General features: G+C 50.0%; 1 protein-coding gene across 1 annotated transcript in view; it reads right to left on the reverse strand.

Moving 5' to 3' along the window:
* The window catches only part of LOC140406291 (cholesterol 24-hydroxylase-like), a 201,133-nt gene that overhangs the window by 45,806 nt on the left and 141,581 nt on the right, over positions 1 to 13,746 (reverse strand). Inside the window, exons 11-12 of the mRNA XM_072494406.1 lie at positions 10,958 to 11,042; positions 3,388 to 3,498 (exon numbers count right to left, since the gene is read on the reverse strand). Coding sequence (XP_072350507.1) covers positions 3,388 to 3,498; positions 10,958 to 11,042 — 196 coding nt within the window. The remainder of the gene's footprint in view (positions 1 to 3,387; positions 3,499 to 10,957; positions 11,043 to 13,746) is intronic.

Consider the following 13,746-nt stretch of genomic DNA (forward strand, 5'->3'; position numbering starts at 1 on the left):
ACACTGATCCCAGCCTGACGCTGAGCCTCTGGACTAGGTTTGACCCGGAGCAAATGCCAATGTTAGGATGCAGCTGTGACATTCAGAGGGAGATGTCAGCGTCACTCCAGCAGATTCACAGCCGATTGGAGGAGTCCCAGAGGCTACGGGCGCTGGAGATGTCGCCAGCAATGTGTGGCACCGAGGCCAACACTGCCAGGGTGGTGACCGCAGTGGAGAGAGCCTGGTGCACGATGCCGGCAGGATGAGTGGATGTGTCCAAGGTGTGGCTCAGTCGGTGACAGCCATGGCTGAGGGTCTCGGTAGAATCTCTGACTCGCTGCCGGACGTGTCCCAGTCGCAGGTGGCCATTGCTGGGGCGCTGCAGAGTATGTCCCAGTCCCAGCCGAGGGCATCAATCCGATGCTGGTCCCCCGGTTGCTCCCCCACCCCTTCTGAGAGCACTGGGGTAGCAACCCCGATGTTCCTGTTTTTTTTGCCCGGGAGCGAAGATGGCGACTCACCTCCTCGGCTCCCTGCAGCAGCCCCTCCGCCAGTTTCATGCTTTTAAAAAGGAGTACTAATCAGCACTCGCGTGACCACTTGCTGGGGAGGCCGTTAGATCTCGGGGGCCGTTAAATAGGGGGTCGCTCCGTTAATTGTACGGAGATTGGCCTGAAGTGCTGATTATTGGTTTCTCGCCATGCTACGGCAGGATCCGGATTTCGGGACTGGGCTGTTTAGATCTCAAACAGATCGGCGCAGGGTACGGTTCTAATTTTTGGCCTCATCCACTATTTAACGGCCACGCCGCGCTCTCGCTTAAGTGAAACGCGCCCATTAAATCGTGCCCTATGTTTTAGGATCTCATGGAATGTCCCAGCTGTTTTGGTGCAATTTGTCACAGCTGTCAAAATTTGTCAGAGTTTTCAGAGCAGCTTATTGGACAGGGATTTCCTAAAACCTCCTCAGTGAGAAGGAAGCTCTTCATAAAAATAATCATTTTTTCAGATTTGTTGTTGCAGAACATCGGCCTGGAAGGGAAGGGCCTGGAAGGGCCTGGAAGCCTGAAAGAAGAGCTGTGTAATTGTAATAACGTTGTGTTAACACAGTGTGGCGGAAGTATGTGCCCCCCCCTTGACTTGTTAATTCTGTGTTGAAGTTTGGCTGTACAGAGTGGAGGCTATAGCACTGAGTGAGAAAAAGTCAATTCTATTGCTAAACCTGAAACCTGATTGCAGGGATGGACAAAGTCAATTACAGCAAGCATCCTGCATGTTTCAAATTCGAGAGAAGTGGTTAACAGCCTTACTCTATTGTGATAATACTTTCTTCACGCCCCTTGCTTCATTTCCAACTTCTAACTTCAAAAGCAATTGGATGTAAATTGCCCTCCCCAAGATAAACACCTTTCACAGCCCATGCACTATCTTATTATATATTCCACTCCACACAGTTAATGTCCTTCTATATCTAAAGGGCAGCGCAGTGCCACAGTGGTTGGCTGCCTGACAGCGCCAGGGACCTGGGTTCGATTCCCGGCTTGGGTCACTGTCTGTGCGGAGTTTGCATGTTCTCCCCGTGTCTGCGTGGGTTTCCTCCGGGTGCTCCGGTTTCCTCCCACAGCCCAAAGATGTGCAGGTTTGGTGGATTGGCTATGATAAATTGCCCCGAGGTGGAGTCACGGGGATAGGGTGTGGTTTCGGCCAAGGCAGGGTGCTCTTTCAGAGGGTCAGTGCAGACTTGATGATCTGCACTGTGATAATGATTCTTTATCAACTTTACCCTGACTATTTAATTTTTATTCAACACCTTAATTATAATCCACCCAAAAATGGACTACCTTTTAATTCCCCCCACAGCCTCTTGTATGTATACAGGATTCCAGGCTTTCTAAGTAGAGGCATGAAGTACAACAGTAAGGAAGTTAAGATGAACCTGTACAAGTTTGAGCTCAACTGGAGAATTGTGTCTAAATCTGGATACCATGGATTGGAGTCTCTGTTTTTGGGACTATGTCCCCACACGCCAGCGTCAAAACTGTGGACTTTTGCGCCAGCTGAAAGGGCCACATATTCCCAGGCCTGCAGGGGGCGAGCAGGCACCCGGCGTAAATCTAGCAGCTTTTGCTGCAGATATGGGCCCCGCAAGTCCGGGTCGGAGGCTGTGCGTGCGCACAGTGGCGGCCTCCACGCCGAGCTCCATGGCGGATTCAGACTGCACAGCAGGAACCTGAAAATAAACCCCCCGATCGGCTGCCCGCCTGACCGCCCGAAAAACATTTCCCGACCGTGTATAAGGTCCGCCCTCCGATCAGCCCGCCCACAACCAGGGCGGCCGCGGACCACACTCGTTTCCCGACCGGCTGGACTACATTAGATCCACGGCGTCGGGACTTCAGCCAGTCAGGGGCGGAGAATGGCAGAGAGGGCCTCCAGCAGTAAGCCCAGGCAGATCCTCTGAGTACGCCGCTTTACAGGACCCACAGAATCGGGGAAACGGCGCCGGAGAATCGGTGAAATGGATTCTCCGCCCCGCCGCCGGTCCTGATTCCGTGCGGTGAAATGGATTCTCTGCCCCGGCGCGGTCCCGATTCCGTGCGGTGAAATGGATTCTCCGCCCCGGCGCCGGTCCCGATTCCGTGCGGTGAAATGGATTCTCCGCCCCGCCGCCGGTCCTGATTCCGTGCGGTGAAATGGATTCTCCGCCCCGGCGCGGTCCCGATTCCGTGCGGTGAAATGGATTCTCCGCCCCGGTGCCGGTCCCGATTCCGTGCGGTGAAATTGATTCTCCGCCCCGGCGCGGTCCCGATTCCGTGCGGTGAAATGGATTCTCCGCCCCGGTGCCGGTCCCGATTCCGTGCGGTGAAATGGATTCTCCGCCCCGGCGCGGTCCCGATTCCGTGCGGTGAAATGGATTCTCCGCCCCGGCGCCGGCCGCGATTCCGTGCGGTATAAAAAAGGTGTGAAGGTTGAGAGGAGATTCGATGAAGGTATTCAAAATCATGAGGGGTCCCACTTGTCAATAGTTCCCAATGGTGAGAGAATCGAGAACCCGAGGAGACCACAGATTTACGGTGATTAGCAAAGAGATGAAAGGCGAAACGAGGAAAGCCTTCATTCTGCAACCAGCTGTTCGGATCTGGCATGTCCTCCCTCACAGTGTGGTATGGGTAAAGCCAATTGTGGCTTTCAAAAGGCAATTGGATAATATTTTGAAGCGAAAAACAAATTGCAGGGCTACGGGGAGAGGGTGGGGGAGCAGGCCAAGATGAGTCTGTGTGTCAGAGAGCCAGCATGGACACAATAATCTCCTGTTCGTGTTGTAACTAGTCTCTGATTCCACAAATCGACGCCATTATCTACAAAACATAACCAGGAATAGATACTATTCCAATAAATAACTTACAATAACAGCAACTCTTCCAGGGATCCTTATTCCTTCAATCACCATGTCCTCCGGCAACCACCGGCTTGTTCCTGGTGCTGGGGGGTACAGACGCAGAGTTTCCTTCAGTACCTGTAATAAAAGGAGGATGTTTTCATCATCACCTTCACTATTGTAATAATAATCAGCAGTGACATTCTGGGGAATGCACCCTGTGGGTAGCCTTTAATTGACTCTGGTCAAGACATTTTCCCTTAACTGGGAGAAAGGCCCGCCTCTGAGAGCAGTTGGCCAATCAAATGCTGGGAGCTCTCTAGTTCCAGTCGGGCCCCTGGAAGCGGCTGCCATTGCTGGGACTATAGACAGTTCCCGAGGTGAATCGTTGCTTGAGCCTGATTGGACTCTGAGTGGGGGGTGCTGGATTTCTGCCAGGGCCAAGCTGGTAGTCCTGGCAAGGGGGTTAGGGGACTGGGATTAGGGATATGGGATTGGGGGTGCTCTTCCTTGGGCATAGGAGGCACAAAAAGGAAGCACCCCCAACAGGATTCACCTGGCAACTCACAATGTCCCTTGGGCACCACGTGCCAATGGTACAATTGAGGGCCTCAACTGGCCCAAGCGTGGGAATGATGGGTCCCGTCCAGAAGCACAATTTTGTGTTGTTGTGGGCCAGGGTTTAGAGAACTCCAAAGTATATCATGAAGTTCACCTGACCTACAGCTGTTTATTGATTTTGGTTACGGGGAGCACAAGGACCTGCCTTTCAGGTTTTATTCAACAGAGCCCTTAAGCACTTTTAATCAAAAACAAAGTTTATTCTACGAAATTAGTTAACATTTGCTAAACACACACAGTGAGCATTTTTATCCAGTACAAACATAAATACCCCACACAGCTACAGAACTCTATGTATAACCCTTAATAAATTCCCTCTTTAACTGTTCTAATTTAATAATAAAATCCCATAAACCAGAAACCCCTTTTCAGAGCTGTGGCCCAACACACAGCACTCAAGACCTGGTACGGATGATCTTGTGTCCTTCCCAAAACAGCAGGTTTGAATTTCTTCCAGAACACAATTATTTCTTTTCAAGTTATCAAGCAGTCTGGAAACGGCTTTTAAAATGCAGGTGGAGAAAAAAAAACTTTTTTCAACCCGTGCAGAACAAAACCAGTTCAAACTCAAAGCGAAAGTAAAACTCAGAGCCACAGCCCAGGTCCACCCACACAATGACATCACTGAAGCCATGTGATAAGACAAAAACATTTCTTAAAGGGACACTCCCATGACAGTGTTAAGATCCCAGATTAGAATCCAATTGTTATGGGTCCAACAACGAGAATCCCAATTTGTTATGGGATTCCGGACGAGAAACTAACTTTTACTTTGGAAAACTGTGAGGAAATGTTACTGCACAACAAGAATGATAACACTTACCAGCGGACAGAGTGATAACACTGACCAGCGGACAGAGGGATAACACTGACCAGCGGACAGAGTGATAACACTGACCAGCGGACAGAGTGATAACACTGACCAGCGGACAGAGTGAAAACACTGACCAGCGGACAGAGTGATAACACTGACCAGCAGACAGAGTGATAACACTGACCAGCAGACAGAGGGATAACACTGACCAGCGGACAGAGTGATAACACTGACCAGCGGACAGAGTGATAACACTGACCAACGGACAGAGGGATAACACTGACCAGCGGACAGAGGGATAACACTGACCAGCGGACAGAGTGATAACACTGTCCAGCGGACAGAGGGATAACACTGACCAGCGGACAGAGTGAAAACACTGACCAGCGGACAGAGTGATAACACTGACCAGCGGATAGAGCGATATCACTGACCAGCGGACAGAGTGATGACACTGTCCAGCAGACAGAGGGATAACACTGACCAGTGGACAGAGCGATAACACTGACCAGCGGACAGAGGGATAACACTGACCAGCGGATAGAGTGATATCACTGACCAGCGGACAGAGTGATAACACTGACCAGCGGACAGAGTGATAACACTGACCAGCGGACAGAGTGATAACACTGACCAGCGGACAGAGGGATAACACTGACCAGTGGACAGAGGGATAACACTGACCAGCAGACAGAGGGATAACACTGACCAGCGGACAGAGCGATATCACTGACCAGCAGACAGAGGGATAACACTGACCAGCGGACAGAGGGATAACACTGACCAGCGGACAGAGTGATAACACTGTCCAGCGGACAAAGCGATAACACTGACCAGCGGACAGAGGGATAACACTGACCAGCGGACAGAGTGATAACACTGACCAGCAGGCAGAGTGATAACACTGACTAGCGGACAGAGGGATAACACTGACCAGCCGTCAGAGGGATAACACTGACTAGCGGACAGAGGGATAACACTGACCAGCGGACAGAGTGTTAACACTGACCAGCAGACAGAGTGATAACACTGTCCAGCGGACAGAGGGATAACACTGACCAGCGGACAGAGTGAAAACACTGACCAGCGGACAGAGTGATAACACTGACCAGCGGATAGAGCGATATCACTGACCAGCGGACAGAGTGATGACACTGTCCAGCAGACAGAGGGATAACACTGACCAGTGGACAGAGCGATAACACTGACCAGCGGACAGAGGGATAACACTGACCAGCGGATAGAGTGATATCACTGACCAGCGGACAGAGTGATAACACTGACCAGCGGACAGAGTGATGACACTGACCAGCGGACAGAGTGATAACACTGACCAGCGGACAGAGGGATAACACTGACCAGTGGACAGAGGGATAACACTGACCAGCAGACAGAGGGATAACACTGACCAGCGGACAGAGCGATATCACTGACCAGCAGATAGAGGGATAACACTGACCAGCGGACAGAGGGATAACACTGACCAGCGGACAGAGTGATAACACTGTCCAGCGGACAAAGCGATAACACTGACCAGCGGACAGAGGGATAACACTGACCAGCGGACAGAGGGATAACACTGACCAGCGGACAGAGGGATAACACTGACCAGCGGACAGAGTGATAACACTGACCAGCAGGCAGAGTGATAACACTGACTAGCGGACAGAGGGATAACACTGACCAGCCGTCAGAGGGATAACACTGACTAGCGGACAGAGGGATAACACTGACCAGCGGACAGAGTGTTAACACTGACCAGCAGACAGAGGGATAACACTGGCCAGCGGACAGAGTGATAACACTGACCAGCAGGCAGAGTGATAACACTGACTAGCGGACAGAGGGATAACACTGACCAGTGGACAGAGGGATAACACTGACCAGCGGACAGAGTGATAACACTGACCAGCAGGCAGAGTGATAACACTGACTAGCGGACAGAGGGATAACACTGACCAGCCGTCAGAGGGATAACACTGACTAGCGGACAGAGGGATAACACTGACCAGCGGACAGAGTGTTAACACTGACCAGCAGACAGAGGGATAACACTGGCCAGCGGACAGAGGGATAACACTGACCAGCGGACAGAGTGATAACACTGACCAGCGGACAGAGGGATAACACTGACCAGTGGACAGAGGGATAACACTGACCAGCGGACAGAGTGATAACACTGACCAACGGACAGAGGGATAACACTGACCAGCGGACAGAGGGATAACACTGACCAGCGGACAGAGGGATAACACTGACCAGCGGACAGAGGGATAACACTGACCAGCGGACAGAATGATAACACTGACCAGCAGACAGAGTGATAACACTGACCAGCGGACAGAGGGATAACACTGACCAGCGGACAGAGGGATAACACTGACCAGTGGACAGAGAGATAACACTGACCAGCAGACAGAGGGATAACACTGACCAGTGGACAGAGGGATAACACTGACCAGCGGACAGAGGGATAACACTGACCAGTACACAACTTTTATAGGAAAACAAACTTTAATTTAAACCCATAATTTAGCACATTAGCAACAAAGGAATAACTTTACTGTTAATAATTACAACATCTTAACTTGCTTCCGGAGACCTGCCTCAACATTCCAATTAAGCCAACCTATGTATATTAAATACCACTCATGGAGCATGTTAACAACACTTGCTTGAATTGGTACAAAGCCTTTTTAGACAGAGAGAGTCCTTTAAGAGCAAACTGAACCCTGTCTGTTTTCCAGAAGCAATTGACAAAGTGGTCCATCCCGTTAACTATACCGCCTGCAATTCACAAACTCACCACATTCTTTGGTCTGTTACAAAATGTTGCATTCCCTCTGCTGCAAAAATCAATGATTTGCCCCCCTCGTCATAACAGCAAAAGTACTAAATACAAACTAAAATATGAACATTTTTCACACCTGACACAGTAAGCAAGACACCTGACGCCTTCCCTGCCCCTGGTATTATACAGCAGCGGCTTGGCGAAGGGTACACTGACCCACCAAGCCGCCCAATGTTGCACACCGTACTTTCCAGTCACTCCCAGTAGAGGAACTGGGTGATGTAAAATTCTAACTGAAGACTCTTTAGTTTCTCTTTCAGGGTGTGTTTGGTTACACGACTGAGCGTAACAGGCATTACTCAATCCAGTTGCTGATGAGGTTTTCTGTATCTTGATGAAAAAGACTCAAAGTCGTCCAGAGGTATCGAAAGGCTTATTGAGTAATTAAATTAACAACTGCGTGAGTACTTTACTGTAAGATCAATACCAGTAGATATGTTACAAGATGTAAATACAGTACCGATATTTGACTACAATAATCACTCTGAGCTAAGTCTATGCTCCTGCTCTCGTTACAGTCCAAGCAAAAGAAGGCAGAGGACCAGCCTGCTTCAGGCTTTTATACCCGTTTGTGCTGCCCTCGAGTGATCTTCTGATAACACATTAACCCCTTATGTACATGCAAATACAAAGATCACTACAAAGACCATCTGATCAGCTGCCTCTGCCTTCCGTTCCTCTAGTCCACTTGGCCAATTTCCTCGAAGGATAACTCTCTTGCCATTGCCTTTAACGTATTTAGTTTTTCTCCTATCTCACCAAATGCCCACTCCAAGCTCATCTTATCCAGGAGACTCACCTCCTGCTCCCTTAACCCAATCCTCCCCATACCTATTTATCCCCTCCCCATCTCTGTCAGCTCCGACATGAGAACGGCACTCATAATTCCACTCGGCAGTGTATCCCCGACTGTCCACCATTGATGGCTGTGCAGTCATCTGCCTGAACCCTAAGCTCTGAAATTCCCTCCCTAAAACTCTCCAGCTCCCTACCTCTCCCTCACTCCTTTCATACACTCTGTACACAAGAACACCACAGGAACAGGAGTAGGCTACATGGCCAGAGCCTGCTTTGCCCTTCAATACAATCATGGCTGTAGAACCTTGACCAAGCTTTTGATTAACTGTCCTTACATGTTCGTACGCTGCTTGTTGTCAAAGTTTGTGTGCCAATGCACCTGTGAAATGCCACGGGATATTTTACTACATTAAAGGTGCTGTATAAATGCAAGTTGTTGTTGTAAGTGATCGGTCAAAATCTTGGCTCATGGAATCAGTCTGGAGAAGAGTACGATCACCCACTTTGGACACAAGGAAGACAAAGAATATTTTTCTTAAGGATATTTTCTTCATGTAGGGAGTGTTTGGGATGTGGAGGAGCAGAGGGATTTTGCTGTCCACACACTAAAAATGAGTCCAATATGTGATCAAAAAGGCTAACAGTATGTTGGAGGCCTGTCAGCTCACTTAACTCGGCGGTGAGCGTGTGGATCAGATTAGTGGGGCTCAATCTCCGTTCTGGCTGTAGTAGGCTCAGACCCTGCCTCCTCAGCCTGCAGTTACCAATCACAACCCACAGCCGTGGTCCAGAGAATAATGGCAGAGATCAGAAGAAGAATAGAATGTTAACCTTCCCAGAAAATTATCTCTCTCTTTCCTTTGAGGGCAGCACGGTAGGATTGTGGACAGCACAATTGCTTCACAGCTCCAGGGTCCCAGGTTCGATTCCGGTTTGGGTGACTGTCTGTGCGGAGTCTGCACATCCTCCCCGTGTCTGCGTGGGTTTCCTCCGGGGGCTCCGGTTTCCTCCCACAGTCCAAAGATGTGCAGGTTAGGTGGATTGGCCATGATAAATTGCCCTTAGTGTCCAAAATTGCCCATAGTGTTGGGTGGGGTTACTGGGTTATGGGGATAGGATGGAGGTGTTGGCCTTGGGTAGGGTGCTTTTTCCAAGAGCCGATGCAGACTCGATGGGCCGAATGGCCTCCTTCTGCACTGTAAATTCTATGATAAATTCTATGAAAAGGAAGTGATGTTTCAGCTGGACAGAGCCTTGCTCACCCCCCCTCTGGAGTTTTGGAAATCACAACTCCGGAAGGATACAATGACCTGGAGCGGATGCAACACAGATTCATCAGGAAGATATCAGGCCTTAGAGGGTTAAATTATGAAGACAGGGCTTATTTCCTTGAGTTTACAAGGTTGAGGGGTGATGTATTCAAGGCCTTAAGAATGTTAAAGGCATTTGATAGCCTAGATACAGAGAAACGTTATTGTGTGGAGGAATCACGGTTGATGTCAGGGAGCAATTCTTCACACAAAGAATATTGGAAACATGGAATCCTTCTTCTAAAGGTTGTAGATGTTGGGAAAACAGGTGGATATCCATTCACTGAATCAGACAGCAGAAGACATTCTGTGATTCAGAACTGTCACTGTTATACTAGGGGTCTGTTAGCTGGACAGCTGGTTTGTAATGTGGAAGGAGGCCAACAGCGCAGGTTCAATTCCCGTATCAGCTGAGATTATCCATGAAGACCCCACCTTCTCAACCTTGCCTGACCCTCAGGTTAAACCATGACCAGTCAGCTCTCGCTCTAAAGCAGAGAGCAGCCTATGGTCATCGGGGACTATGGCAACTTTCACTGTTACTCTAGTTCAGTACAAGTACCAGTTTCCACTCTTCCCTTCTGGATCCTCTTCCTGCTGCCCAAAAGCAACCCCCCGAGCTGGTGACAACCCAGCTGTTAAGTACAGTCTTCAATGAGCAACTTGACTCACTCTGAAGCTCGTCCATGTTTACTCTTTTCTTTAAATAAATTTAGAGTACCCAATTCATTTTTTTCCAATTAAGGGGCAATTTAGCATGGCCAATCCACCTAACCTGCACAGCTTTGGGTTGTGAGGGCGAAACCCACGCAGACACGGGGAGAATGTGCAAACTCCACGCGGACAGTGACCCAGAGCCGGGATCGAACCTGGGATCTCGGCGCCATGAGGCAGCAGGGCTAACCCACTGCGCCAGTCCATGTTTACTCTGAAAGGGACCTGCATTTCTAACATTGTCAAAGTGGGCCTTCCGAAACATATCAATAGATTTTTGTTGGGTGAGGGAATCGAGGGAGTACGGGGCAAATGTGGGTGAACAGAGTTGAAGTACAGGTTAGTCATGATCTAATTGAATTGTGTAGCAGGCTCAGGGGGCTGAAGAGTCTCCACCTGTTCCAAAAGGAAAGCTTGTCTATGTGCATAGGTCTAATCAAAAACATGTTTGAGGCTAACAAATGCAATGAATCCAATCAGAGACTATACCTGATTTAGGTACTGCAATCTGCCAATGTCTTCAGCAGTAACATCTCTCTTCATCCCAACAACTTCATCCACTTCCGCTTGTAACCTGAATGAGTGGAAAGATGTTGAATATAATGAAGAGGATTGACAGGGTAAGTAGGATGCCTCTTGCCTCCAGTAGGAGAATCCACAGCAATCATAGAATCACAGAATCCACAGTGCAGAAGGAGACCATTCAGCCCATCGAGTCTGCACCGGCTCTTGGAAAGAGCACCCTACTTAAGCCCACACCTCCACCCCATCCCCGTAACCCAGTAACCCCACCTAGCCTAAGGGCAATACAACATGGCCAATCCACCTAACCTGCACATCTTTGGACTGCGACCAAGATTTGGAGCTAAATCAGTTCAAGCAAACCCAGGAGGGGATTCTTCACACAGTGGGTTGTGAATGTATTGCTGCAGGAGGTTAGAGACATTCGGTGGGATCTTCCGGCCATTCCCGGGGGTGGGACCTTCCAGTCTCGCCCTGATGCCCCCGCCCCCCCACCACGGGTTCCTTGGCGGCAAAGGGTGCGAACACCAGGAAACCGCATTGATAGCATCAGGATGGGAAGATTCACTGACGGTGCATGGCGGGCCACTCGCTGCCAGGAAACAGGCCGGAGTGGGGACTCGGAAAATCCCATCCAAAGAGTCAGTGAGGCAAATGGAACATTGTTTGAGAAGTGAGGGTATTGTGATTATGGGAAAAAGAAACTGGGATGAAAGGGACATAGAATGTGCACAATTCCGGAACTCCCCAATGAAGTACTTTTTGAAGCATCGTCACTGTGGCAACGCAGGAAATGCAGCAGCCAATTTTCACACAGCAAGGTCCCACACACAGCAATGAGATAATGACCAGAGAATCTGATTTTTAGAGATGTTGATTAAAGGATGAATATTAGTCAGGGCACCAGAAAGAAATACCCTGCTTTTTGCTGAAGTAGTGGCCGTGGGATTATTTACATCCAGCTGAAAGGGCCTGGGTTTAAATCTCATTTAAAAACTGTGGGTGTGATTCAGCGACCTCGTCGCGCCCGGCTTGATGTCGGGACGAGGCCATTGAATCTTGCAAGAGGCCTTTTGCGAGATTCGTGATGCTTGAAACGTCTCGTGAGATTCAACGGAACCTCGCGAGACGGCGTGATCTGGATTTCTCCCTCACTGGGCGAGATCTCCTCAGGGACAAGAATGACACCCATTGAGCTGCAACGGACACCTGGAACTCTGAGCTCCACACACTGAGTGGTTACTCTGACTCTTTGCTCTCAACACCCTCAATTTCCTCCCAGACCCCACATGATCCTCAGGAGGCCGTGGTGCAGTGGTATTGTCGCTGGACTAGTAATCTAGAGATCCAGCGTAATGGTCTGAGGCCCAGGTTTGAATCCCACTGTGGCAGATGATGAGATTTAAACTCAGTGAAACACCTGGAATTAAAAGTCCAACGATGACCCAGAAACCATTGTCAACTGTTGTAACAAGCTTGGTTCACACATGGGAAGGAAATCTGCTGTCCTTATCCGGCCTGGCCTCCATGTGACTCCAGACCCACAGCAATGTGGTTGACTCTCCATGCCCTCTGAAATGACCGAGCGAGGCACTCAGTTGTACTCAATCAGGACAAAATTAAACCGGACAGATCACCGGGCATCAACCCAGGCACCGGAAATGACGACTGCAAACCCAGCCCTGTCGCCCCTGCACAGTCCTCCTCACTAACATCTGGGGGCTTGTGCCAACGCTGGGAGAGCTGTCTCACAGACTAGTCAAGCAACAGCCTGACATAGTCACACTCACAGAATCACACCTTACAGACAATGTCCCAGACACCACTACCACCATCCCTGGGTATGTCCTGTCTCACCGGCAGGACAGACCCAGCAGAGGGGCCGGCACAGTGGGATACAGTCGAGAGGGAGTTACCCTGGGAGTCCTCAACATCGACTCTGGACCCCATGAAGTCTCGTGGCACCAAGTCAAACATGGGCAGGGAAATCTCCTGCTGATTACCTCGTACCGGCCACCATCAGCTGATGAATCAGTTACTCCTCCATGTTGAACACCACTTGGGGGAAGCACTGAGGGTCACAAGGGCACAGAATGTACTCTGGGTGGGGGGACTTCAATGTCCATCACCAAGAGTGGCTCGGTATTACCACCACACACCGAGCTGGCCGGGTCCGAAAGGACAGAGCTGCTCGACTGGGACTGCAGCAGGTGGTGAGGGAACCAACAAGAGGGAAAAACATACTTGACCTCACCCTCACCAACCTGCCTGCTGCAGATGCATCTGTCCCTGACAGTATCGGTAGAAGGGCAGCACGGTAGTACAGTGGTTAGCACAGTTGCTTCACAGCTCCAGGGTCCCAGGTTCGATTCCCGGCTTGGGTCACTGTCTGTGCGGAGTCTGCACGTTCTCCCCGTGTCTGCGTGGGTTTCCTCCGGGTGCTCCGGTTTCCTCCCACAGTCCAAAGATGTGCAGGTTAGGTGGATTGGCCATGATAAATTGCCCTTGGTGTCCAAAAAGATGAGTTGGGGTTACTAGGTTACGGGGATAGGGTGGAGATGTGAGCTTAAGTAGGGTGCTCTTTCTAAGAGCCGGTGCAGACTCAATGGGCCGAATGGCCTCCGTTTGCACTGTAAATTCTATGATTCTATGATAAGTGACCACCGCACAGTCCTTGTGGAGACAAATCCCGTCTTCACATTGAGGATACCCTCCATCGTGTTGTGTGGCACGACCACCGTGCTCAATGGGAAAGA

Source organism: Scyliorhinus torazame, chromosome 2, assembly GCF_047496885.1.
Source record: "Scyliorhinus torazame isolate Kashiwa2021f chromosome 2, sScyTor2.1, whole genome shotgun sequence".
NCBI classification, from domain to species: domain Eukaryota; kingdom Metazoa; phylum Chordata; class Chondrichthyes; order Carcharhiniformes; family Scyliorhinidae; genus Scyliorhinus; species Scyliorhinus torazame.